Consider the following 26,747-nt stretch of genomic DNA (forward strand, 5'->3'; position numbering starts at 1 on the left):
TGAAAAATAAGTCCACTAAGATGAAGTATTGTCGTAGTTTTTGTCACCAAAGACCAAAACCCTGATCCAATAAAGGCGATCCTTATGGGATGACCTCATCATTTCAACATGTCTAGTTAAAGACCTCATGAAGGTGTCCTGAAGATCTGGTGGATTATTCTGAGATCGGTTTACAGACAGGATCAGTGATTTCTACGAGCTCTGATTGGTGCACTGGCTCCTGACGGTTACATTAACGCCATCACAGCCCGACTTGATGCAGATGCAACATTTAAACCTGAAACATGTCAAAGGAAGAGCCCAGGTGTGACGGCAAACACTGTCCCTGATAGGTCGTGTGGCGTGGATGTCAAGCTGCAAAGGAGGGGGCGGGCCTTCCTTCCTGGTGGGACAGCCAATGACGGGGGAGCCACTAACTTGATGACTTTCAAATTTCTTAAGTTCCAATTTTTCATTTTTATTTTTTCAAATTTGTGAAATTTTTGTGAACTTTTGGTATTTGGATTTTTGGGGGAATTTTTGCACATTTATTCTTTATTTTTTGGAAATTTAATAACTTTATTTATATATAAATTTATGAAATGGAGGACATTATTATTATTATTTTTAATAATTGCAAATTGATTGAAAAGTAGGACCCAAGACATCACATGTGCAATTTTATAATATAATAAATATGATGTAATTATATAAAATTATAAAACTGCACATGTGATGGTCTTGGTTCCTTATTTTCGATAAATTTGCAAAAGAAAAAAAATTTTTTTTAAAGTCCTCCATTGAATTTAAGAAAACTTTTGACATTTAAATATTTTGGAAATATTTGCACACATTCTTTGATAATTACTTTTTTTTTTTTTTTTTTTTTGGGTTAGGGTGGACATTTTTATTATTTTCCTGAAATAATTGCTAATTTATTCAAAAGTAAGAACCAAGACCATCACATGTACAATTTTATAAAATAATAAATATAATGGAGTTATATACAATTATAAAACTGCAAAAAAATGTCCTCTATTAAATTTTGGCAAACTTTTGACATTTAAATTTTTTCTGAATATTTGCACACATTCTTTTGAATATATATTTTTATTTTTTTGAAATTTTTTTGAAATCAAATATATTTTGCAAATTTATGAAATGGAGGACTTTTCTTTTTTCAATATTTGCAAATTTATTTAAAATAAGGAACCAAGACCGTCACTAGTGAAATTTTATAATTTAATGAAAATATAAAAATAATTTGTTATTATAATAATAATAATAATAATTATTATAATAATAATAATAATGTAATTTTATATACTTTAAAGTCTTTATTGTGATGATAAAGTAGATTTTCTGGCCTCTGTATGACTTTAATCCAGGTGAGCTGAGGCCAAACGGCTCCTTTGAAAGTAAAGGTTGCAGACCCCTGATCCAGACCCAAATCCAGACCCCAGGGTGGTGTTTGCCGTGGCACCAGGTTCAAGCTGCTTGTGTTGAAGAAAGACATATTTGGCATAATCAAAATGATCAAAATGAGAAATGGCAAAAAAAAGTGCTGAATATCAACTGAAGAGTAAACAAAGGATGTGAACTTGGCAATAAAACCCGACGTGAGACAATCAAACATTTACTTTTCACTCTGAGCTCAACTCGTCCTGTTTGTCTCTCAGCCGTCACGTCCAAACACATCATGTAGAGACATCATTCATCCGCTGCCGTATTCGATTCCCTGTGATGCTGCTGCTCCTGAGATTAAAAAACTTCCAGCTTCACTTTAAAGAAACTAACCGTCCCTTTGGACCTGACGAACTGTGGATGAACCACAGAGACAGACTCCAACACTTTGGCTCCTGACTGCTGAGCTCAAACTGAAGACAAACTGTCTGTTTTAGAGACTTCCTGTGCAGCTTGTTGCAGGTTTTCCTCCAAAATTAAACTCAGGTTTTACTCTTTCAATGATACCTCAGAGGAACTGTGTGAGTACCGCGCTTTGCTTGAACCTGGTGTGACTTCTTTTTGTCCTGTTGGCTTCAGGATGTCATGAGATGGAGATCTAGTTTTGGCAGAAGGAGGTACAGACTTTGTTTAACTGGTGGTGAAGGTGAACTCTGTCTCATCCTAAGACGAGTTGGCTGTAAATCTGCTCCTCCCCAGGAACCACAGTCCATCCGTTCACCTCGAGGCAGGTCTCAGGGCTCCTCAGGGGAAGATTGAATGAAATACAGAAACATTCTTGGCTGTTTGCAGACGCTTCCTTTAATCCAGAGTCCAGTTTCCTCTCCGCCCTCTTCATTGAAGCTGGGAGACCTTAAGGGGTGAGGTGCTAGCGAAGTCCAGGAAGAAGGGTCCTTCCTGTTTGGGTAGGAACGTGGTGGGGATGATGTTGTAGATGCCGGCTGGGATGTGCTCGGCCTCCATGTAGCAGAAACCACACCTGGAAGAAGAAACAGAGACTTTCACTTTGACATGTTTCCACCTTTAAAAAACAGACGTCGGCGTTTGAGACAAATCCACTCTTTCTCTGATGAAGAACTTCCTCCTAAAGTTTACATTTCAACACCAGGTCAAGGATCCATTCACACGTACATTTTCTGTGGTTTAGGGTACGATCATTTTTTACAGATGCTGAGAGGAGGATCAGTTTTAATAAGGCTGCAGCGCCACCTTTAGGCCCGGAGGCCAGCACACACTGTCATTGAGACGCGACTCTGAACGAGCGTGTTTGTTTGGGAAAAAAAAAAAAGACAGATCAGATCTTTTTGACTCAACTTTGCTTTTATCATTGCTTGCGTTTTAGCCTTTAGCTTTTAGCTCATGCTTTAGCTTTTAGCGTCTCTTTTGGCCCTAAACCCGTGTTTTTTTAAATACTTTTTAGCCTTTAGGCATGCAAAAGCCTTTATCCTGTGTTTTAGCCCTTAGCCTATGTTTTAGCTTTTAGCTCATATTAAAGCCTTTAGTTCATGTTTTAGCCTTAAGCTTATGTTACAGCCATTAGCCTGTGTATTAGCTTTAGATTCATATTCTAGCTTTTGGCTTATGTTTCAGTGTTTAGCTCATGTTTTAGCCTTTAGCTCTAATTTAGCCAGTAGCTCATGTTTTAGCCTTTCTGCCATGTGCAGCCTCTAGCCTGTATTTTAGCCTTTAGCTTGCATTTTAGCCCCTCGCCTGTGCATTAGCTATTAGCTCATATTCTAGCTTCAAGTTCATGTTTTAACCTTTAGTCTGTATTTAATCCTATAGCTCATGTTTTGGGCCTAGCCTGTGCTTTAGCTTCCAGCTCATATTCTAGCTTTTAGTTCATGTTTTAGCCTTTAGCCTGTGTTTTAGCGCTTAGCCTGTGTATATGGGCTTGGTTCATGTTTTAGTTTTTAGCCTATACCTTATGTTTTAGCCTCTAGCCTGTGCTTAAGCTTTTAGCTTTTATTCTAGCATTTAGCTCAAGTTTTAGCCTTAAACTTGTGTTTTAGCCTATAGCTTATGATATAGCCTCTAGCCTGTGCTTTAGCTTTAAGCTTATGTTGAAGCCCTTTGCCTGTGTTTTGCCTTCAGCTTGTGTTATAGCCATTAGCCTGTGTATTAGCTCTTAGCTCATGTTTTAGCTTTTAGCCCACGTTTTGGCCTGTAATCTATCTCTCTCCTGTTTCTCTTTCTTCTGCTCTTCTGTCCTTTTTCTGTCCGACAGTTAGGCTCCAGTGTCCACCATCACTACAAAATTAATCACAGAAATCGTTTTCAGCAGAGAAAAACTCAGATCTCTCTTCTCTCTAATAAACTTCATCAGTCGGCGTGGTGTTGTCATAGAGACTTAGACGACCATAAATCAATCTGGTCCTGTTCGACCTGATCAAGAAGCTAACAGTAGCATTTAGCAATAACCTTTATTGGAGCTGATAATCTCATTTTAAAGTGTGGATTAGGATCACGCAGATACCTAGAAGGGAGACTTTTGACAGATCACTCAGAAACTCCTCACAGAGACTTGTTAACCAGAAAGAAAAAACACAAAGAGAGGAGTCCTCGACCTTCAGGGCAGAGTCTTTGTCCGTGGCGTGTGGCGGCTCTGAAGAGGAGCAGAGTAAGAGCTGTTTCTGGTTACAGAGTCGTCTCTGACATGAAGCTCCTCTCTGTGAGTGCCCTCTCTGTTTTGTTGTCAGACGCTCAGAGTAAAACCTCTCTAAATCTCTAAAAGAAGCAGAAAAACCACCGTGTTTGTTTTCATCCTCACCTGTAATCCCCGCTGCTCTTCTTCTGGAAAGCAGCTGAGCCTGGATCCCCGACCTGCGACACCGTGACCATCTCGAATCCAACGCTGTACTGCCTGCAGACGCACAGACAGCCAGAGAGCAAACACTGAGGGATCAGGTCAAGATAATTATACGTACATATAACCACACACCGCTTTGAGAAGCTCCTTCTGAGCCTGCTGCTCTTTTTATTATCCAGCTTTCCTTCCTCTGGTTATTTCTGTAATTTATTCATTTTCCTAACATTTCATAACTATATTTCACTTCATTTTATGTTAGGTTGTGATAAAGATCTTTGAGGTCCTGGATTTAAAATGCTGAAAAACAGCACAGATTGCTCAGTGTGTGATAGTTTATCTTCATTTAGCACAAAGTTTTGTTGAAACTGATCTGAAAAAAGTTTCAAGTCTGTTTCCACAACTCTCAAAAAAAATATTTAAGGGAACCTTGTAAAAATGCTGTAAAATACTGAGATTTTAAGACTAAACTTTAAAAGACGAAATAAGAGAGCTAGGTAGGTCAACCACAGGAAACTGGACACTGTATTTTTGACACTAAAATATTTATCATGTCCAAGACCAGAATCGTCCTGCACTGCAAAAAGAAGAAACTTAACCAAGTTTTATTTTTCTCGTTTAGAGTCTAAAATGTATTTTAAACTCAGTAATAGCAAAATTCACCAGAACAGTCCACAAAAAGTCTTATTTCAGGAAATTCTTTTAATTTTGCTTTTTGAATTATTTTTTTTTAATTTAAATTTTTTGAATTTTTTTTTAAATTTTGAAAAAAATCCAAATTTCTTGAAGATTTTGCAAAAATTTGATTTTTTTTTTTTTTTGCACCTTTCAATTTTTTTTGTATTTCTGCAAACTTTTAGATAATATTTAAACTCCTTTCAAAATAATATAAAAATGTATTTTAATTAAATTTTCTTTAAAAATTTTATTTTAGCATTTTTTAAAATCATTTTTTCTTTACCTTTTGCAATTTTTTTGAAATTTCAAAAATTTCAGAATTTTTGCACATTTTTTAAATTTATCTTTTTTTTTTTCAATTTCTGAAATACGAAACATTTGAAATATTACGCAAATTGTTAAAATTTTATACATTTTATGTAAATATGTGAATTATATGACATTACTTTTTTTTGGAAATATTTGCAAATATAATAAAAAATTAAAATAAAAAAATATATATTTCAAAATTAAAAAACTTAGACAATACATGCGCAATTTTATAATATTTTAAAAACTTCTCTTTTCAATAATTATTAACTAGATCTTTACTATATATAGAATTGTGTACATTTTTTTTTGTCTTTGTTGTGAAGCTTAAGTCGATTTTGTGGCTTCTGAATAACTCTAATCCAGGTGAGCTCAGGTAAAACAGCTCCTATGACAGTAAAGGTGGCAGACCCCTGTCAGAGACCATTCTGACCTGGATCCTCGGAGCTCGATGAGCAGAGGTCCAGACCGCTCCACGTTGATCTGGTAGATGGGGTTGTGTTTGTATGAATCCTTGTAGTTCCCACAGCCTCCAGCGCTGGCGCCTTTCCACTGACCGTTGACCTTCAGACAGACACAGGGGTCAAACACCTGATGGCTACAGGTGTGAGGACAAAGATCAGGAAGATCAGGCGCTGTCGGGGGAAACTTACCCTTTTGATCTGAGTGAAGGGGTTGGGGATCTTAGAGAAGCTGAATTTGCATCCAGAGTAAACCTGCACAAAGACACAAAGACACAAAGACACAAAGACACAAACCAGTCAGTGACACAGCAGCTCAGGTCGGTGTTTTAAAAACTGCTGCAGGAGAAAGTTTGTGATGTTTTTTTAAGGTTTCCAAACCGAACAGAAGCAGAGATGTAAATTTAATCGCGACCAGCTCCAAACTAAACGGAGCTCTGGTTTCAGAGCAGCTCGGCTGAAAAAGATCAGAAACTAAATCACGTTTTCTGCTCGCTGCTTTGATCTCTGCTGAAAACTCCGAGAACAAGAGCGAGCGGAGCCGCTTATTCTCCAGACGAGCTTCAAAGAGACGAGGATCGAGCTGAACGTGATGATCCGTGACGTCTCTCTGCACACATGAACATACAGAACACACGTGTGTTCGTTTCTAATGAGAGGCTCCAGCATCAGCAGCTCTTTATAGACCTGACTACAGTTAGAGAGAGGAGGCCGTGAATTATAGATAACACAAATAGATGTGGGTCACACGTGCATGTGGGCACACACTCGATCAGAGAGCAGAGCTTCAGCAGAGGATGAAACAGAAAGAAACTCAGGAACAAACGGAGAACAGTGTGTGAATGAACGTGAGCTGCAGAGGATGAAGGTGAAGAGGAGGAGGATGGAGGACGAAGAGGAGCTTTTAGACGAGTCATAAACTGAGATCATCAGCTGGCTTTAAAGCCTCAGAGGCTCCAGGTGTTCAGAGGTGACTTACTTCAGCTCCCAGGGCGGATTAAAGATAAATAATGTTTCAAAGATAGAAAAATGAATCTACAGAAGCAGGTTTTTTAGTCGGGTGGAGATCGAGGCTGCAGGTTTCCCAGGTTTGATCAGTTTTAAACACAGAAAAATCCCATGATACCAACACTTAGCAGGACTTTGAATAGTCTGATTTTGTGAAAATTAAAAAAAAACACTGTTCTTTATTATTTTGATTTTTTTTTTCTGAAGGGAAAATCCAAAAACAAAAACATACACAGACCCTAATGGCTGTGGTTCAGTCCCTGCCGAGGAGCCGATTGTACCACAGGTGAACAGTATTCTGACTTTATCTCGACATCTCTACTTTAATCTCAAAATCGTTTTCAACCGTTAATCTCTAAATCACTTTTCAATTTAAATTCTGAAACTGTTTTTTAACTTAATTCTTGACTTTTCAACTTTAACCTCATCATTCGCACTTTGATCTAGAAACTGTTTTTCAACTTTAATCTCAAAATCATCATTCTGACTTCAATAATGAAATCAATTTTCAAATTTATTCTCAAAATTGTTTCACTGGCTCAAATGATGAAATCGTTTTTGGACTTCAATCTAAAAACATATTTTCTTGCCATTTTTCTATGATCTTAAAATTCTGACTTTAATCTCAAAATCATTTTTCCTCTTTATTCTTCATATTTTGTCTCTAATCTTGAAATCATTACTCAACTTTATTTTGGCCGTTTCAACTTTGATCTCCAAAGCCTTATTTTTCCCACTTTATCTCAAAAACTCATTCCAACTTTCATAACAAAATTGTTTCTTGACTTTGATCATGAAATTGTTTTTCGACTTTTTCTTGTCATTTTAACGTAAATCTAGAAATTCTCATTTTGGCTTCAATCTAAAAACACGTTTTTTGACTTTTCTTTTGAAATTGTTTTTCAACTTAATTCTTGACATTTTTACTTTAATCTTGGTATTAGGAATTTGATATAGAGATTGTTTTTTGCCTTTAATCTTGTCACATTTCTTGAGCCTTTTTGGGCCATTTCAACTTAAATTGCAAAATCTTTTTTTGACCCTACTCTCAAAATCGTCATTCTGACTTTAATAACAAAATTGATTTTCAACTTTAATCCTCACATTTTAAATTTAATCTCAAAATTGTTTTACCAGCCCAAAAACAAAACTGTTGTTCAATTTTCTCTTCTTGCCATTTTTCTATAATCTCATCATTCTGACTTTGAATCTCAAAATCATTTTTCAGCTTTATTCTTGACATTTTGTCTCCAATCTTGCAATCATAATTTATCTTTACTTTGGCCGTTTCAACTTAAATCTCAAAGGCCTTTTTTCAACTTTTATCTGAAAATCGTCATTATGACTTTAATCAAATTTTTTTTTTGTTTTTTTAACTTAAATCATGAAATTGTTTTTCAACTTCTTTCTTGTAATTTCAACTTTAATCTCATTACAACATAATCTAGAAATTGTCATTTGAGCTTTAATCTAGAAACCATTTTATGGACTTTTTTTTCACCATTTCGGCTTTACTTTTGAAATTGTTTTCCAATTTTAATTTTTGAATTTGAATTTCTTTTCCCCTTTAATTTTGAAATCTTGGAATTATTTTTCAATTTAACACTTTATTTCATTTATCAACTTGATTCTTGACATTTATTCTTTAGTCTCAAACTTGTTTTTCAACTTTAATTTCGCCATTTTGACTTTGATCACTTAATCTTTTTCCTTCTTTAATCTCGAAAAGGTCATTCTGACTTTAATAACGAAATTGTTTTCTGACTTTATTCTTGACATCACATCCTTTGAACTTTGAATAGAACTTTTTTTTTCTGACTTTAATCTCGAAACCGTCATACTGACTTTAATTACAATTTTTTTTTTTCAATTTAACACTTTATATCATTTTTTAAATTTAATTCTTGACATTTTGTCTTTAATCTCAAACTAGTTTTTGGACATTTAATTTCAAATTTGGTACGATTTTTTTTCCATCTTTAATCTTGAATCAGTCATTCTGATTTTAAAAACGAAATTGTTTTTTGACTTGATTCTTGACATTTTGAACTTAACCTTGTAGTGTTGACCCTTATTTAGAAATCTTTTTTTTTTTTTTTTTTACATTTTTTGCCATTTCCACTTTGATCTCATTATTCTGACTTTAATCTCAGAATCCACTTAAATCTTGAAATTGCTTTTTCGACTTTAACTTTTTTGATCGCTGTTCAACTTTATTCTTGACATTTCAACTTTAATCTCCACCTGCCTAAAGTTATTTTCTCACTCATTTATGGCCCTAATCTGCTTCTGTACCTGAGAGAGGAGCTTTAACCCAACTTTAACTGAACCAGAGAGGGCAACAAGTGAGTCTCAGCATGCAACCAGTTTGTGGTTATTTTTTCCTGAAGGACGGTGAGGACACAAGTTATTTTTTCAGGAAGCGCTGTTTCATTTTGTTTAAAAAGAATTAAATTAAGTCACAGAGTTTTTCTCCTCTTAACGTATTTTTCAGTCATTTTTGGAGACAGGATGGGAGTTTCTGTGTTTAAATCCAAACTTTTGAATGGATTTACTGAAATGTCATCCATGGGAAAAAGAGCTAAAGACACAAATGATTAAAAACTGAATAATTTCAGTACAGTTTCGTTCAGGAACTCCCTGAGGGAGGAAACTGGATCTGATTTTTTTCTGACTTTGTTTTTTTGGCAAATGATGCAGGTTGGAGTTGACTCCAGTGTGTCGAGAGTTGTGCGGCCCACTCATCTGAGCTGAAACACACACACACACACAAACAGAGCTCTCAGAGTTTCAAACCCTCAGACAGACGGCGATGGAGGAAAAGCTGTCAGGAGAAATGAAACCTTAAAGCTCAACATGTTTCCTGAGCTGATTCCTGGGACTGACCCTCAGCGTGTAGTTGATGGTGTTCTGCTTCTCGTACTGCGACACCACCAGAGTGAAGGTGTGTGTCCCCGCGCTGGTCAGCTTCATCTTGGTCAGGTAGTGCGGGCTGTTGATGCGGATGCCGTCGATGTACGGAGGAGGGTCCGCTGCGGAGACAACAGGAGAGTTTATACACGAAGCGGAGCGTCAGGGGAAAGATCAGGTTGTGTCACGGTGTCAGACGCAGAAATGATGCTGTGACAGCAGCTCCGACGTCTCTGAGAGCTCACCTGGGTAGTAAACCTTCTTCCCGTCCGTCTTGTAAACGACGAGCGTGATGAACTCTCTGTTCTGTGCAAAATCGTCCTAAAAACACAAACACTCAGCGTCAGATCAAACTGTCTCTGCTCCCTGAATAAAACAACCTCACGACGGCCTTTTGTGGTGTCACCTTGTCCGTGATGTGTCTGGTGAGCAGCACCCACACTGCAGCGCCCCCTGCTGGACACTGGACCTCCAGCTTGTACTGGGGGTTGTTGGCCAGGCTGTAGACGTCCTTCACTGGTCCCTGCTTCCCGTCCCAGCTACTGCAGAGCGGAGACACACACACACGAGGACGACACGTCAGGACAGAGCTCTGATTGGAGGTTATTCAGCACACACACACACACTCACACACTCACACACACCTGTGGATGCAGGAGGACTCCCTGAACAGAGCAGGGTTCCAGCTCAGGTAGATGACGTCGTAGTACTGACACAGGTCCTCCCACGCGATCCAGAAAACACCTGAAGAGAAAAACAGGGACGTTCTTTAAGCACGAGCCTCTGACATGTGCGTCTCGTGTTGGATCAGCGCAGAGCCAGGTGAGGTTATTTATACATCACCTTTCATACAAAGAGCAACTCACACAGCTTCACAGAGAGAGAAAGAAAACAGCATAAAAAAAACAAGCTGTGAGGGAACAGCGCGTCCTTTTCCATCTGTCTCTGTCTGCACTTTGTAACCTTCACCTTTCTTCAGCTCTCAAAGACTTTCTGATACGAGCGTTGTTCCCCCTCATGGCACAGCTGGTAAAGATAACGTGAGCTAAAGTGCTCTCTAAGGATCCAAAACACACACTGAATCACCTCTTGGCAGCCAAAATACCCTTAACTGTTCTCTAAGAAGCAAAAATGCAGACCAATGAGCCCTTTTAGGATTTAAATACATGCTAACATGTTCTCTTGGGAGTCAAAATGCACACTACAGTGCATCAAAATGTGCTACTGTGCTTACTTTGAGAAAAAAGAGGACTAAAATGTCTTTTAGGGATCCAAAAAGTAATCTAAAGTGCCCCTAAAGGATCAAAAACAGGCACTAAATTGCCTCCTAGAAGCTAAAATGTGCTTAAGTGCACTTTTGGCACTGAAAACTCCTGTAAGTGTTTTCTTAGAACTAAAAATGCAGACCAAAGAGCCTTTTTGGGATCCAAATGCATGCCAACAAGCTCTCCTTTGAGTCAAAAAGTATGCCAAAGGATCCAAAACACAGACTCAATTGCCTCTTGGGAGCCAAATTGCCCTAAAGTGTGCTCTTGAAAGCAATAATACAAACTAAAAAGGCCTTTAAGGGTGCGTATGCATGCTAACATGTTCCCGTGGGAGTCAAAATGTGTGCTTAAGTGTCTTCTCAAGAGCCTAAATGTGCTTAGGTGCCCTCTTGGGAGTCAAAATGCACACCAAATTGCCCTCTTTAGAGCTTAAAAAACACCAGAGTGCCCTCTTAAAGGCCAAAATGCAGGCTAAAGTGCCATCTTGAAAGCATTAATTCAGACTAAAAGCACTTTTGGGATCCAAATTGTGATCCAAAGAGCCCCCCTAGGATCGAAAACATGCAATTAAGTGTCTCTAAGAAGCCGAAATCTGCTTTAGTGCACTCTTGGCAGCAAAAATTGTATTAAGTGTTTCCCTGGCAGCAAAAATGCTGACTAAAGAGCCCTTTTGGTATCCAAATGCAGGCCAACATGATCATTTGGGAGCCAAAATGGGCTAAAGTGCAGTCTTAGGAGCTAAAAACGGCAGTTCCTTCATTGTTTGTAGTCAAAATGTGTTACTGCCCCATCTTGGAAGCAAAAATGCAGGCTAAAGTGCCCTTTTGGGCTCCAAAACACACAACTTATCGCCTCTTGAGGGCTAAAATGCTCACAAAAGTGCACTCTTGGCAGCCAAAATGCCCTTAAGTGTTTTCTTGGAAGCAAAAATGCTGATTAAGAGCCCTTTTTAAAGCTGAATTGCTGGACATAATGTTTGTTGAAAGCCAAAATATGCTCAGGTGCCATCTTGGAAGCAGAAATGCGGACTAAAGCATCCTCTTGGTATTGAAAACATGTCCCAAATTGTGGCCAAATGTAAGCCAAAGCGCCCTCTTGAGAGCCTAAATATGTGCTTACGTGCCTTATTGTCTGGTTAAAACATGATCAACTTGTCTGAAGTTCCCTCAAAAACACATGAACTTAGTTTCCTCTGCTGTGATGATAACATGCTGTTTGTGCCTTCTTTTTCTTTCCGCCCCTGCTCCTTCAAAAAGTCTGTGCTGGCCACAGCCTGATGCGCCCTCAACGACTCTTTTTTAAAAGCATGCAAACAGATTTTAGTCTTCCTTCAAATTTATCCTCTTCAGCTCTTCAGTGAATGTTTCTATGACCTCAGCAGATGTTTTAAGAGTTTTTAAAATAACAGTAAAAAGTTATATTTCTCTATCTCTGCATCTTTTCTTTCCCTCCTTTCCTACATCCTTTGCTCTTCTGTCTCCTCTTTGTGTCTAACCCAAAGAGCGATGTCCGCTTTAGAGAAATGAAGCCTGTGAAGTTCTCAGAGTTTGAGTTTTCAGCCTGTTAACCTCATACTGTGGCCGTTCCCTCACTAACGTGGGTTTTTAAAGGGGGAAAGTACCGTTGTCAAACTTCTGCGCCGTCTTTGGATCAAAGTTGAGGTATTTGAGGAGTTCAGGCGTCCAGTTCTTCTCGTCCCGCTCGCTGTAGCGTCCTTTCCAACGCAGGTGACTCCACGGGTTCTTCAGCTGCAGGAAACGCATTCCCTGATATGACGAAACACACACACACACAGATGTTATCAAGGCGTTTGAGGATAGAGGAGTTTACTGATGGTGGATTAAAAAAAGATCTGCTTCATGCTTTGTTTACAAAAAGTGTAAACATGGTAAAAACTCTGGGAAAGTGGAGAAAATTCTTACACTGCAAAACCAAAGATTAACCAAAAGAAGTGTGACTTAAAGAGACTGAGGACTCTGTTTGATACGGACTGCAGCGCCACCCTTTGGCCGGGAGTCTCACACACGCTGTCATGAAGACCTGACTCTGAACAAGGCGAGTGTTTGTTTTGGAAATGGATGGAGATCAGATCTTCTTTTCAACTCTACTTTTCTTTGATCAAACTACTTTTTACCAATAAAACTCCACGAGGTAAGGTATTTATCAGCAACTTGAGCTCCTGTTTTAGCATTTAGCTTCTGTTTTAGCATTTAGCTTCTGATAAAGCAATTAGCTGATGTTGAGCCCTCAGTCTCTGTTTCAGTATTTATCTCTTGTTTCAGTCTTTAACACGTGTTTAAGCTTTCAGCTCTTGTGTTAGCATGTTTTAGCCTTTAGCTCCTGTTTGAGTTTTTTGCATGTGTTTTAGCCTGTGTTTGTTTTAGCATTCATCTTGTGTTTCAGCCTTCAGCCCGTGTTTTAGCATTTACCTCTCGTCTTAGCATTTAGCTTATGTTTTGACTTTAGTTTATGTTCAAGTCTTTAGCTTGTGTTTTAGCTTTTAGCCTCTGTTTTAGTCTTTGTTAAAGCATTCAGCCTGTGTTTTAGCCTTTAGCCTGTGTTTTAACATTCAGCTTGCATTTAAGCCTTAGCACTTGTTTAGTCTTTAGCCCATTTTTTTAAGTCTTTAGCCCTTGTTTTAGCATTTAGCTTGAGTTTCGTCCTGAGTTTATGTTCAAGCCTTTAGCTTGTGTTTTAGCTTAAAGCCTCTGTTTAAAACTTTAGCCTGTGTTTTGGTATTTAGCTTGTGTATGATTCTTTACCTGCTGTTTTAGTCTTTATTCTGTGTTTAAGCCATAATCTTTTTTGGGCCTTTAGCTTGTTTTTCAGCCTTTGGCCCGTGTTTAAGCTTTTAGCCTTTTCTTTCTTGCCTTTAGCCTTTTTTTAAGTACTGAGCTTGTGTTTTAGCCTTTGGCCCTTGGTTTGGCCTTTAGCCTCTGTTTTAGCCTATGGCCTGTGTTTTAACATTCACTTTGTGTTCAAGGCTATAGCCCTTGTTTTAGCTTATGTTTTAGCCTTATGCTTGTGTTTTAGTCTTTAGCCCATGTTTTTGCCTTTAGCCTCTGTTTTAGCTTTTAGCATGTGTTGCAGTCTTTAGTTTTTGTTCAAGTCTTAAGCCCCTGTTTTAGCCTTTAGCTCGTGTCTAATTCTTTACTTATTGTTTGTTTCTTTAGTTTGTGGCATCTATAAGCTTTTTTAGGCCTTGTATTCTAGCCTTTGGCCCATGTTCAAGATTTTACCTCTTGTTTCAGCATTTAGCTTGTGTTTCGGTCTTTAGTTTATGTTCAACTCATTAGCTTGTTTTTTAGCCTTTAGCCTGTGTTTGAGCCTTAAGTCTGTGTTTAAGCATTTAGCTTGCGTCTGATTCTTTACCTCCTATTTAAGTCGTAAGTTTGCGTTTCAGCCACAAGCTTTCTTTTGGCCTTTGGCCCGTGTTTGAGCTTATACCACTTGTTTTAGCAATAAGCTTGTGTTTTAGCCTTCAGCCTGTGTTTTAGCATTTAGCCCTTGGTTTAGCATTCAGCTTGTGTTTTAGCCTTTAGCCTCTGTTTTAGCCTATGGCCTGTGTTTTGACATTCAGTTTTTGTTCAAGGCTATAGCCCTTGTTTTAGCCTTATGTTTGTGTTTCAGTCTTTAGCCTTTAGCCTCTGTTTTAGCATTTACCTCTTGTTTTAGCTTTTAGCATGTGTTTCGGTCTTTAGTTTTTGTTCAAGTCTGTAGCTCGTGTTTTAGCCTTTAGCTTCTTACTGCTAAATCTCATCAGTTGGTGTAATGTTATCATCGAGACCTGGACATGCTGTGAATCAGTCCTGTCCAGGTCGACCTGATCAGGAAGCTCAGAAGTAGCATTTACTAATAATCTATATTGTTGCTGATAATCTCATTTTAAAGTGTAGATTATGATCAGGCGTAAATCTAGAAGAGAGACTTTTTCAGGATCACTGAGAATAAAATGAAGAGATGAAACTAAAGGATTTTTAACAGCAGTGAATCAACAAATCATTGTTTATACAAAGATAAAAGCCAAAAGATGAAGATAAAGAAACAGGTTGGTGAATAAATGGATGAACTATTGAACAGATAACTAAAAAGTAAATTTAGGTTTTAAGAGGAGGTTACAGGAGCTGTGAAACTTTGTTATTCTCTACTAAAATGAACCCGTCTCACTCTCTCCTTCACCTCCTGGATCAATGTTTAACAATAACACACTTAACGGTGAAGGAGAAATGTGTGAATGGGCTCTGATATCCTTGAGCATCAAGATTTCACTCAGTTTAAAGGTTGGTCGATCTAACTTGTATTTTCTGGCTCTTATCTTTAAAGTTGGAGTGAAAAAAAAAAAAGAAAGTCATGAAAGTCGAGCCAATTAAAAAATAATTTCACTTTTTTGTCTTTCTTTCCTTTAGCGATGAAACGCTAAAGCTACTTTATAAAGCCGACCTTGTATTCCCTGATGTCAAGAACAGCGTAGGCGTGTGTTGGCACTAGACCCCATTTCTCCCCTTCTTCTTCTGTCATCACGCCTGTTGCCGTGGTGATGAGGACATCTCCTCTGTGAAACCTGGCAACAGGAAGAAAGAAAAAGAGAAACAGAGGGAGGGAAGAAAGAGGCGTGGGTCAAACAGCGGCTGTAAACAAAGAGAGGAAGACGTGCTAACGCTCGTCTCACCTCTGGAAGAGCATTCGGAAAGTGTCGTCTTTGCTGAACGACTGATTGTCTGAGTGCATAGCGATGCGTTCAGGGATCCAGCCGGTGAGGGCGTGCAGATCGATGTTCTGAAACACACAAGAAAAACAAAGAAATATGTTTTTTCCTGCTTCAACTCCTTAAGAAACGTGAAACTGTTGACTGATAAACTCACCGAGTTGGATCCAGGGAAGTCGTACCCTCCCATCACCTTCATGTAGGCCTTCTCTATCAGAGACACCCAGAGCTCGTTCCTGTTGCTGGAGTACGAGCAGAGCAGCTCCCCGTTACGGTCCACAGGCAGGTAGTCGTCTATGATCACCTGCAGAGACAGAAATGAGCAGAAACATGTGAAATCTGATATTTAGTATCGTTAAGCCATCCGTCAGATTTGTGTTTGGGGCCTTTTCTGCTTAGATTCTAGTTTGCACACCCACCCAAGGGGAAATGTGCAGTTATGTGTCTTGTTTTGCTCTTTTGGTGTTTTGTTTCAGAGAAGCTGTGGTCAGTGGTGTGGTCAGGGGGACAGTTGCCCTACTTCATCACCCAGTGGTTGAAAAACATGCGCTAAAACCCCCTCCGTGGAACCAAAAAGCAAAGAAAGTGCACTCTTGGGGGCCAAAACCTTAAAATTATGAGCCTCAACATGTGCTAAAATACACTCTTAAGCCAAAAAACGTGCTAAGGTGCCCTCTCAGGTGCTTAAAAAAGGGCATTAGGTGCCCCCTTAAGTCATAACCCCTACTAAAGTGCCCTAATGGGAGCAAAACATAGAGTTAAAGTGCTGTACTGGGAGCCCAAATTTACACTTAAGTGCCCTGTTTGGGGTCTAAATGCTGAGAAAGTGCCTTCTCAAGAACCATAACACGAGCTAAAATGCTCTCTTGGGAGTCGAACGTACACTTAACTGCCCTCTTGGGGGCATACATTCACTAAAGTGCATTCTTAGGGGCCAAAACACTAAAAAAAGTGTCCTCTTGGAAGTCAAAAGTAAGCTGTAGTGCCCTCTAGTGAGCCTAAACATGGTCAAATTACGTTCTTAAGTCAAATCCTGAGCTAAGGTGCCCTCTCTGAAGCCAGAAAAGTCCCCTCTTAGGTCATAATGCCCACCAAAGTGCCCTACTGGGCGTCTTAATGTACACTCTGGGGGCCCAAACACTAAGAAAGTGTCCTCATGGGAGTCCAAAGTAAGCCTAAGTGCACTCTTGTAAGTCTACCGTGAGCTAAAATACAATTTTTAGTCAAAACACGAGCTTAAGTGCCCTTTTCTGAGCCAAAATGAGCTCAGGATGTGCCCTCTTGACTCATCATATCCAATCCAACTTTATTTGTTAAGCACTTTAAAAAACTAACATAGTTGAAACAAAGTGCTGTACAGGAGAATAAAAAAAAACAAGATAAAAGAATAGACATAAAACATAAGTAAAATGAATTTTCAAAGAAAATGAATAACTTAAAAGACATTAAACAAATTAAAATGAATAAAAAACACAGAAGAAGCAATCAGAATAAAATAAAGTAAAAATAGATAATGATAATAATAATAATACAATCGCCAGCTACTGTATCCACTAAAGTGTCCTCTTGGGGGCCTACATGCTAAGAAAGTACCATCTTGGGAGGAAATCGTAGATTAAAGTTTCCACCTCAGAAGCCAAACATATGCTAAAGAGCTCTCTTGGGAAACAACTGTAATCTACAGTGTTTCTCAGGGGCAAAATATACACCAAAGTGCCATCTTGGGAGTCAGAAGTAAGGGAAAGTGCTCTGTTGTGAACTTAGATGTGCTAAAATACACTCTTAAGCCAAAAAACGTATTAATGTGCCCTCTCAGGAGCTAAAAAAAGTGCATTAGGTGCCCCCTTGAGTCATAACCCCCACCAAAGTGCCCTACTGGGAGAATAACGTACACAAGAAAGTGCCCCCTTGGAAGCCAAACTCATGCTAATGTCCCCTATTGGGAGGCTAAACGTGCTAAAGTGCCCTCATCAGACCAGAAACAGCGCTCAAGTGTCCTCTTGAGAACCAAACGTACACTTAAGTGCCTCCTTGTGAGCCTAAACATGTGCTAAATACACTCCTAAGCCAGAAAAGTGCCCGCTCAGGAGCTAAAAATGGATTAGGTGCCCCTTTAAGTCATAATGCCCACCAAAGTGCTCTACTTGGAGCCTAAACGCCAAGAAAGTGCCCTCATCAGCCAAACTCACGCTTACGTTCCCAATTTTGGAGGCTAAATGCAAAGAAAATGATTTCACCAGGGTCGAAACATCACTTTAGTGTCCTCTTGAGAGCTAAACCTACACTAAAGTGACCTCTTTCGAGCCAAACACATGCTAATGTGCCCTCTTGGGAGCCTGAGCACTAAGGTGCACTCTACAGAGCCAAAGGTACATTAAAGTGCCCTCTTGGAAGCATAAACACTATGAAAGTGCCCTTTTAGGAGCCTAAATGTACACTAAAGTGCCCTTTTAGGAGCCTAAATGTACACTAAAGTGCCCTTCTGGGCGACAAATGTAAGCTAAAGTTACCTTTTGTGACCCTAAAGATCTGTTAAAATACACCCTTTAGTCAAAACATATCCTTAAGTGCCCTCTTGGGAGCAAAAAAAGCACAATAAGTGCCCCCTTGAGTCATAGCGCCCATCACAGTGCCCTACTGGGCGCCAAACATACGCTTAAGCTCCTCCTCAGAGCCAAAACATGCTCAGATACATCGTTTAGTCACAACATGCTTGAGTGCCTTCTTTAGCCAAACCAAAGTGCTCTTCAGGGGGCTAATATGTGCGCTAAAGTGCCTTAGAAAAAAACGCCTGTTGTGGTTACACATTACCTTCCTGGGGACTCCATTGATGTGAAGCTTCACCATGTACTTCCCACAGGGGTTGTACTCTGGTTCCCCTCGTCTGTTCTGAGGGTAGATGACGCTGAAACACACGAGAACACAGACCGATGCTCAGTTAGAGTCTGAGCTGAAAGATTTTAGATCAATTTTCCTGACACTGGAGTGAAAAGTTGAGTTAGAGATGCTGAAAACATCACAAAGTATGTTCCCCTTTTCTGTGATCTAGCTACATGACGTACCTGGTGATGAGTTTCTTGTTGTAGCGCCTCTCGTAGGCGGCGCTGATGGCCAGAGACGCCACAAACGAACAGTCGGACACCACAGTCTGGATGAAAAGAAACAATCCTGTTATTGTCTGATAATAATAGCTTCTGAAGGTTGTTTCATTTCATGTCTGTCAGGATGAGCCTGACTGTGATGGTGCTGCGCCCTCTACTGGTCATTTTTGACATGTCACCCATAATATTAGCCACTGAGTCACTCGGTGTGACCTGAAAACTCTTGGACTAGTCAGTAAAACATGATTATTTCTGCTTATCCTGAAACAGTTGAAGGTTTTTAAGCTCTTTGGTGAGAAAAATCTGCTCCGACCTGTTTGATGCTGAAGCTGGACACAGACATGATCATGGTGGGGTTATTGGAGATCTCGTCTGGTCGGACCCAGCGGGAGAAGATGGCTTTCTGTTTGGGGGACAGAGCCAGTTTTCCTGTTTTGTCTCTGTGAGAATAGGAAGAAGATAATTCACATTAATACAGGGAATACCACACCTTTGATGACCTCACAACCAAACTACTGATGCTTTGATTTTCGTGTTAATGTGAGGAAATGGTCCCAAAAAGAGAAAATATCCAGTGAGCAGCAGTTCTGTGGGACAAAATGCCTTGTTGATGCCAGAGGTCAGAGGAGAATGGACAGACTGGTTGGAGCTGATAGAAAGACAACAGTAACTCAAATAACCACTGGTTACAACCGAGGTCTGCAGAAGAGCATCTCTGAACACACAACACGTCCAACCTTGAGGCAGATGGGCTACAGCAGCAGAAGACCACACCGGGTGACCCTCCTGTCAGCTAAGAACAGGAAACTGAGGCTACAATTCACACAGCAACACCAAAACTGGACAATAGAAGATTGGAGAAACGTTGCCTGGTCTGATGAGTCTGGATTTCTGCTCCACATTCAGATGGTAGGGTCAGAATTTGGCCTCAACAACATGAAAGCATGGATCCATCCTGCCTTGTATCAACGGTTCAGGCTGCTGCTGCTGGTGTAATGGTGTGGGGGATATTATCTTGGCTCACTTTGGGCCCCTTAGTACCAACTGAGCCTGGTTTAAAGTCCACAGGAAAAAAAAGAAAAAAGGAAGAAAAAAAAAAGGAAAAAAAGAAAAAAGAAAAAACAAGTGGGGACAAAAGAAAAAAAGAAAGAAAAAAAAGAAAGAAAAAGGGAAAAAAGAAGAAAAAAGAAAAATGAGAAAAAAAGAAGAAAAAAAGAGAAAAAAGAAAGAAAAGAGAAAAGAAAGAAAAAAAAGAAAAAAGAAAAAAAGAGAAAAGAAAGAAAAAAGGAGAAAAAAGAAAAAAGAAAAAGAAAGAAAAAAGAAAAAGAAGACAAAAAGAAGAAGAAATATAAAATAGAAAAAAAAAGAAAAAAGAAAAAAAAGGAAAAAAGAATAAAAGGAAAAAAGAAGAAAAAAAAGAAACAAAATAAAAATGGGAAAAAAAAGAAAAAAAGAAAGAAAAAGGAAAAAAGAAGAAAAAAGAGAAAAATAAATAAAAAGGAATAAAAAAGAGAAAAAAGAAAGAAAAAAGGGGAAAAAAAACTCCACAGCCTCTCTGAGTCTTGTTGCTGACCATGTCCATCCCTTTATGAGCACAGTGTACCCATCTTCTGATGGCTACTTCCAGCAGGATAACGCTCCATGTCATAAAGCTGGAATCATCTCAGACTGCTTTCTTCAACATGACAATGAGTTCCCTGTACTCAAATGTCCTCCACAGTCCCCAGATCTCAATCCAACAGAGCACCTTTGGGATGTGGTGGAACGGGAGATTCTCATCATGGATGTTCAGACCACAAATCTGCAGCAACTGTGTGATGCTATCATGTCAATATGGAGCAAACTCTCTGAGGAATGTTTCCAGGACCTTGTTCAATCTATGCCACCAAAGAAGAAGGCAAAAGGGGGTCCAACCCGGGACCTTTTCCACCCAGTGAGTGTATGTAAACATGAGTATACAGAGCCATCTTGTGGCCATGACTTGTAATAATCTGCCTCATGTGCAGATATTTCCTCATGGATTGTTTGTTTTTATCTTATCAGCATTAAAATCAGAGCAAATGAAAGTTTTGTACTTTTAGAAGAAGAGCACTGCAAAAAACTGAAGTCTTATCAAGTGTTTTTGTTTTATTTTCAGTAAAAAAAATGTCTTTTTAGATTTAATATGAGCCACATTCACCTGATCAGTCCGGAAAAATGTCTTGTTTCAAGTTATTTAAAGACAAGAGATAGTTTCTTGTATTAAGACATTATTCTAGTTAAAGCAAATTTCTCTTGTGCAGATTTTTTTTACTTGTTACAGCAATTCTGACCTCAAATTTGTCTTATAGTATTATTATTATTATTATTATTATTATTATATTTGTCTTAAGCCTATACCAGGAAAACAAGACAATTCTTACTTAAAATAAGACAAAAACAATTGATGAAATTTCATTATTTTGCACCGAAAAAAAAAAGATATTGCAAGAAAAAAGTTAAATTGTATTTTACTTCCAACTTAGCTAAAATGTAAATTTATATTTTTACAAAAATACAGATATTCAGAGTTGAAATATCGATATTGTATTAGACGTCAAAGTTTCACGATATATTGCTGTATCAATATTTTTTTTACACCTCTACAGAGGATTTAAACAGCATATAAAAGAACACAGAAAAGTAAAACATGAATAAAAAAGAAACAAAACAAGACAAACAGAGCACACTCAAAGTCGATGATCAAGAAATCAGACTTTCACAGCTGTGTGACAGGAAGTGGATTATAAACTGGTCTAATTTTTTAATCTCTGATAACGTCACAATCTGACATCAAAGAGCGAACTCACGAGAAAGGGACGGGAAAGGCGAAGCGCTCCCTCAGATCCACGCTCATGAAGGGCACGTAGGCGATGGTGTTGATGGTAGAAGTGCTCCTGAGGGTCAGACCAGCAGAGCATTTATTACTTTTGATTTTCTTAAAACCAGAAACAACCTCAGAGTTCGTCTGACTTCCTCACCTGAGCACCTCGATCTCCTCAGACGTGTAGCGCTGACCCTGCGGCTCGCTGGACTGGACGGCTCGGACCGGCTGAGGTCGGTCGTGGAGGGAGAAGTCCGGCCCAAGAGGGAAAAACTGGCGCACAGGTCCTCCAGAGCTGGATCCACAGCTGGGCTTGGGTCCTGTCCTGTCCTGAGTCTGAGCTGGAGTCGATTTGGACTGAGAGTCTTTGAGACCCTCGGCCCTAAATGAAGTTAACGAGAAATTAAATCACTTAAGTTTTTTCACACAGATTTACACATTTGCAGATTCCATCAATTTGTTCAAAGAGAAAAGAAAAACTCACCTGTCCAAAGCCTGACGCGCCAGCTGCTTCAGTTTGGTCTGCAGCGCCTGGTCCGACGTGTCATTGGACTGTTTGGACAGACACACAGTGACTGTTAGCAGAGGAGGTCGACAGAAACTTAAAGTGAAGAAAGTGTGTAAACTCTCACCGTCTTAATGCACAGTTCAACGGCCTGAGTGTACAGCTCCACAGCTTCATCATCGTTCCCCTTCTCATCTTCCTCAAAGGCCTGTGTGACCAGGAAGTGAGCGCGCTCCAGGTCCACCTGCTGCCGGGACTTCAGAGGGTCGATCTTCTGAGCCTGGACTGGGGTCAGAGGAAAGGTCAGGACGCAAAACACACCTCATTAAAGTCATTCAGGAGCCAAAAAATCTGCTTTATCTTTCTTTTATCTTATCACAATGAAGAATATAGAGTGTATGGACGTCTATACATAGTGAAAATAAAGTGATAGAAAATCTCAATGAAAAGTTTTTTGAAGAAACAAAATTGTACGTGTGATGTCTTAGTTTATTACTTTCAATAAATTTAAAGAAACTGAAAAAAAAATCCCAAAATGTTCAAAAAATTTGAAATGTCAAAAATGTGCAAAAAATTCGAAAAACTTTAAGAATTTCAGAAATTTGCAAAAATGTCAGAAAAATTGGAATTTCAAAATTTGGAACAGTATAAAAGACAATTAAAGTTCAATAATTTGTTAAAATAGAGGGAAAAACATTGAAGTGCTAAAAAATTGAAATTTCAATAAATTTGCAAAATTAAAAAAATGGGGGGGATTTAAAAAAAAACTTAATTTCAATTATTTTTTAATTTTAAAAAATTGTTGACAGTTTAAACTTTTTTAAAATTTAAAACATTTGCAAAACTTAACAAAATATTGACATTACAAAAAATTTGCAAAAAATATTGAAATCGAAAAAATGTGCAAAAATGAAAAAAAAATTAGGATTTCAGAAATTTGCAATACTTTTAGATAAAATTGGAAATTAAAATTTAGGAACAGTATCAACAATAAAAACACAATTAAGGTTTAATAATTTGCTTTTTCAGGGGGAAAAAATTTAAGTGACAAAATTTGCTAGAATAACAAAAATTAAAATTTCAAAAAAATTGTCAAACAAACATTTAGCTGGATTTTTCAAAAAATTTGTTCGAATTTCAATTAGTTTTGAACTTTTAAAAAATGTTGAAAGTTTTTACTGTTTGTAAATTTAAAATATTTGGAAAACTTAAAAAAAATATTGACATTTCAAAAAATTCCAGAAAATACTGAACTCTGAAAAATGTGCAAAAATTGAAACAAAAAAACAAAACACAAAGACTTGCAAAATTTTCAAAAATTTGAAAGAGTATCTGAATTTGATAACAAATATTTATAATACAGCTCAAGTCATTTAAAAAATACATATCTGTATTTTCTCTGATAACCAAAATCAGATCAGTCTCTGTCTATTCCCAAGTTTCTGCTTTTTTTAGTAAAACAAAATGCTTCTTTTCTTCCTTGTTATGAAGACTCACAGTAAATAACAGGAAAACAGTTTTAGCTACACAGATTCTCATGTGTCATAAGCTGCTCAAGAAAACAGGACACACCCACAGTCTCTGTGGTCACACCCTTATTATACACACACACACACTCACTCACACACTCACACACACACACACACACACACACCAGTAAATCAGGCAGAGTCGTGGAAAAAAGCCGTCAGACAGCAAACACAGAAAGTATGTCCTCAGGGCTGAACCTTTTCAGAGTCATTACTCACTGAAAACACTTCTGTGAAACGTTAATGCTTCAGGTAAAGAGCTGGGAGAGACAGAAAAATCACCAAGGATCTCATCACTGAGCTGAGTGTGTTGACTCTGTTTTAAACAGTTTGCACAGTTAATGTAAAATGACTTTTTAACACTGTTGTTCTGCATGAAAATCATATGTAGGCTGCCAACATGAATGACTCAGCAAAGTTTCTCTAAAAGGAAATGCACCTCAGTTATTTCCTGCAGGGAAAACGTTTGAGGGTAAATAAGCAAACACTTTTTTATGTGAGGTGGTGAATATGTTTTCCAACTCACTTGAAAAGCTTTGAGTAAATCCTGACCAAGACTATCGTAAGATAAAAGAGAGACTCTTCGAAGTGTCTGTGTCCTGAATTAAGTCATGAATGACGCTGAGTTTTATTGTGTTTGATAGTTTTATAGCTGTATTTTATATGTTTGTGCTCTAAATAGAGTTAAGCTTGTGTTTCTGTGTGTTTTTGTTTATCAGTTCATGTTCATTTCTGAGTCTTATGTGATACACAAGGTTGTCTTGCAGTAGGCAAACTCAAGCTTTATCAGCTCATAGACTTGTATCAACTTCTACTATTAATAGTAATAGTAATTATAACAATGATACTTATTTAAAAAAAAATAAGTGAATAAAAAATGAAAATAAATAAAAATAAAATAAATAAAATGAATAAATTTAAGAAATTAAAATAAATAAAAAATGAAAATAAATAATTTTTCAAAAATTGAAAAAAAGATATTTTATTAATTAATAAAAAAGATAGTTTATTTGATTTAATAAATAAATAAAAATTAATTTAAAATAAAAGATAAAATAAAAATCTTCTTGCAGTTAAAAGCAGCACCTGTAGCCAAATAACCTGAAGCACTTTGTTGCACTAAGGTTTCTCCTTCTGTCTAAATTCTGTCTTTGTCTGCTAAATGAAAGTATAGAACTGTTCATCTTTAAAGCACCTTAATAAAAATTATTTTTCAAAGATCTTAAGAAAAGAACGAAATAAATTAAGAAGCCAGTGAAAATAATAAAGTGAACCAAATAATGGAACCTAACCAAAGAGTACAACCTCAAAAATTACCGTAAGTATATAATATAAGAAGTAAATAGGTAGGTTAAAAAAATTAAAACAGCAAAACTAATAAACTAGAGAAAAAATAAATAAATAAAGAAGATGAAAGTGATGTTTTTTACAGTCAATGTTAAGATAAGAAAAGTTATGATGTAAACAAGCAAAAATGATTAAAATTGTGTATATCACAATGATGATAAATTTAAATAACAGCAGTCATTTAAAAGTAAATAAAACAGCTGTTTAAAAAAGTAGAAATGGGATAAAGACAAAGGTGGTAGAGGCAATATGAAAGAAATAAGAGGAAGATTACACCAAAAAACCCACAAAGTTATAAAAATAGCATATATAACAGAGCAGACTATGGACTGTGTCCAGGTGAGCTTACCAGCATTATGTAGAGCTTGGACTCGGTCTAAATATTCATTCACTTTGTCCTGGATCCCCTCCAGTTTGGACCCTGCCATGCCAGCATAGATCAGGGCCTGGGCTGCCTCCTGGTCCCAGAAACACAGCAGCAGAGATTCAGACACAGTCATGGAGCAGCTGTCAGTGAGTGGCTATATTTAACTTCACTTTACAAACAAGAAAAATGAGTTAACTATATCATTATTTAACACTTTACTTAGTCTAAACTTAAAAAATAATCATTTGATTCAACCTTAGGAGGCTAACTGCAGGAAGTGAAACTGTTTGTTTACTTTCAGGTGAGCTAAATGCTAACAGTAGCAGCTGTTACACCTCTCATGTTAAAGTTTCTTTGATCGTACCTTATAATAAAACACAGCCTCGTTGTATTTCCCACTCTGGTCGTGGATAACGGCTGTTTTAGCGAACTTAACAGCATCGACCTCCAGCGCCGTGCAGTCCATCCTGAGCTGCCCTGACCCACTGACAGGCTGGCAGAGAGTGGGCTAGCTGACCACTAGCTACCGCTAATCCTCCAAAAACAGCGATTTCTGTGAACACAGCTCGTTTTATCAACTCAACAAAAGCATACTGAAAACTATACAGACTCCTAAACCTGTCAGTTTTAGCCTTTCACTCTCTGTTCTTTCTGACAGATGACCAAAACACCAGCTTACACCAAAACAACCATGATGTTTCCGGAGACAGGGCTTGCGCAGGCGCAGTAGAGGGCGTTGTAGTATGTTGCATTCAAAGAGAGTAGGAAACACTATATGTGAACAAAAGGGCCAAGTAATTACTAAATATAATAACTTTTTCTTTATTATTATTATTATTATTATTATTATTATTATTATTATTATTATTAGTAGTAGTAGTAGTAGTAGTTTATTTGTTTATTTTAATTTAATTATTTATTATTATTATTATTATTATTATTATTATTATTATTATTATTATTATTATAGTAATACAGAATGTAAAAAGTAAGGGGATGCTAGGCCTTGGAGATATCTATAGACAAATACAGTTATTTTGAAAGTGATCCTTTTTTCTGAATGTGAGCCAGTGGAGGCTATGGTTGTTGCAGTAATCCATTCAAGTAGTGATGAAGGGGTGTACAAGTGTCAGGTAGAAAAATGCGGTTTTATACATCATAATGGATAATTTTAGGATCAAGAAAAGAACAATGAACAGTTTTTCCGAACAATAACAAAAGAAAAACAGGGAAAATAGAGAAAACTGGAGTCAAGACGGATCAAATATTAGGGATTTGATGGTTTATAAGAATGTATGTATTTTTGTTTTAGTACATTTTTTCTTCTTCTGTATTGAGATAAATGTGAAATAAATAAATAAATGAATAAATAGTCAGACATAACTTATTATGATGTAATAAATGATAAAAGATTTCACACATTCAGAGAAGTTCAACACAATCACTGATTTGAAGCACCATGACTCAA

At 37.7% G+C, this 26,747-nt stretch overlaps 1 protein-coding gene across 1 annotated transcript; it reads right to left on the minus strand.

The window, feature by feature from the left end:
• Window positions 1–1,472: 1,472 nt before the first annotated feature.
• Window positions 1,473–26,005, minus strand: capn7 (calpain 7). Its single transcript, XM_074684471.1, has 21 exons — window positions 25,644–26,005; window positions 25,262–25,370; window positions 22,164–22,321; window positions 22,016–22,083; window positions 21,689–21,913; window positions 21,518–21,604; window positions 19,003–19,129; window positions 18,651–18,736; window positions 18,400–18,493; window positions 15,746–15,892; window positions 15,553–15,659; window positions 15,324–15,444; window positions 12,505–12,649; window positions 10,260–10,359; window positions 10,022–10,157; window positions 9,861–9,936; window positions 9,592–9,737; window positions 5,890–5,952; window positions 5,670–5,800; window positions 4,214–4,306; window positions 1,473–2,422 (listed from the first exon to the last, which is right to left on the minus strand). The coding sequence occupies exons 1-21, from the start codon at window positions 25,743–25,745 to the stop codon at window positions 2,278–2,280; spliced, it is 2,466 nt and encodes an 821-aa protein (XP_074540572.1). The 5' UTR covers window positions 25,746–26,005; the 3' UTR covers window positions 1,473–2,277.
• Between the last annotated feature and the right edge of the window lie 742 nt (window positions 26,006–26,747).

The sequence above is a fragment of the Halichoeres trimaculatus genome, unplaced genomic scaffold (assembly GCF_033239565.1).
Source record: "Halichoeres trimaculatus isolate MK-OKI-2021-1 unplaced genomic scaffold, fHalTri1.1 fHalTri1_scaffold_12, whole genome shotgun sequence".
Classification (NCBI taxonomy): Eukaryota; Metazoa; Chordata; class Actinopteri; order Labriformes; family Labridae; genus Halichoeres; species Halichoeres trimaculatus.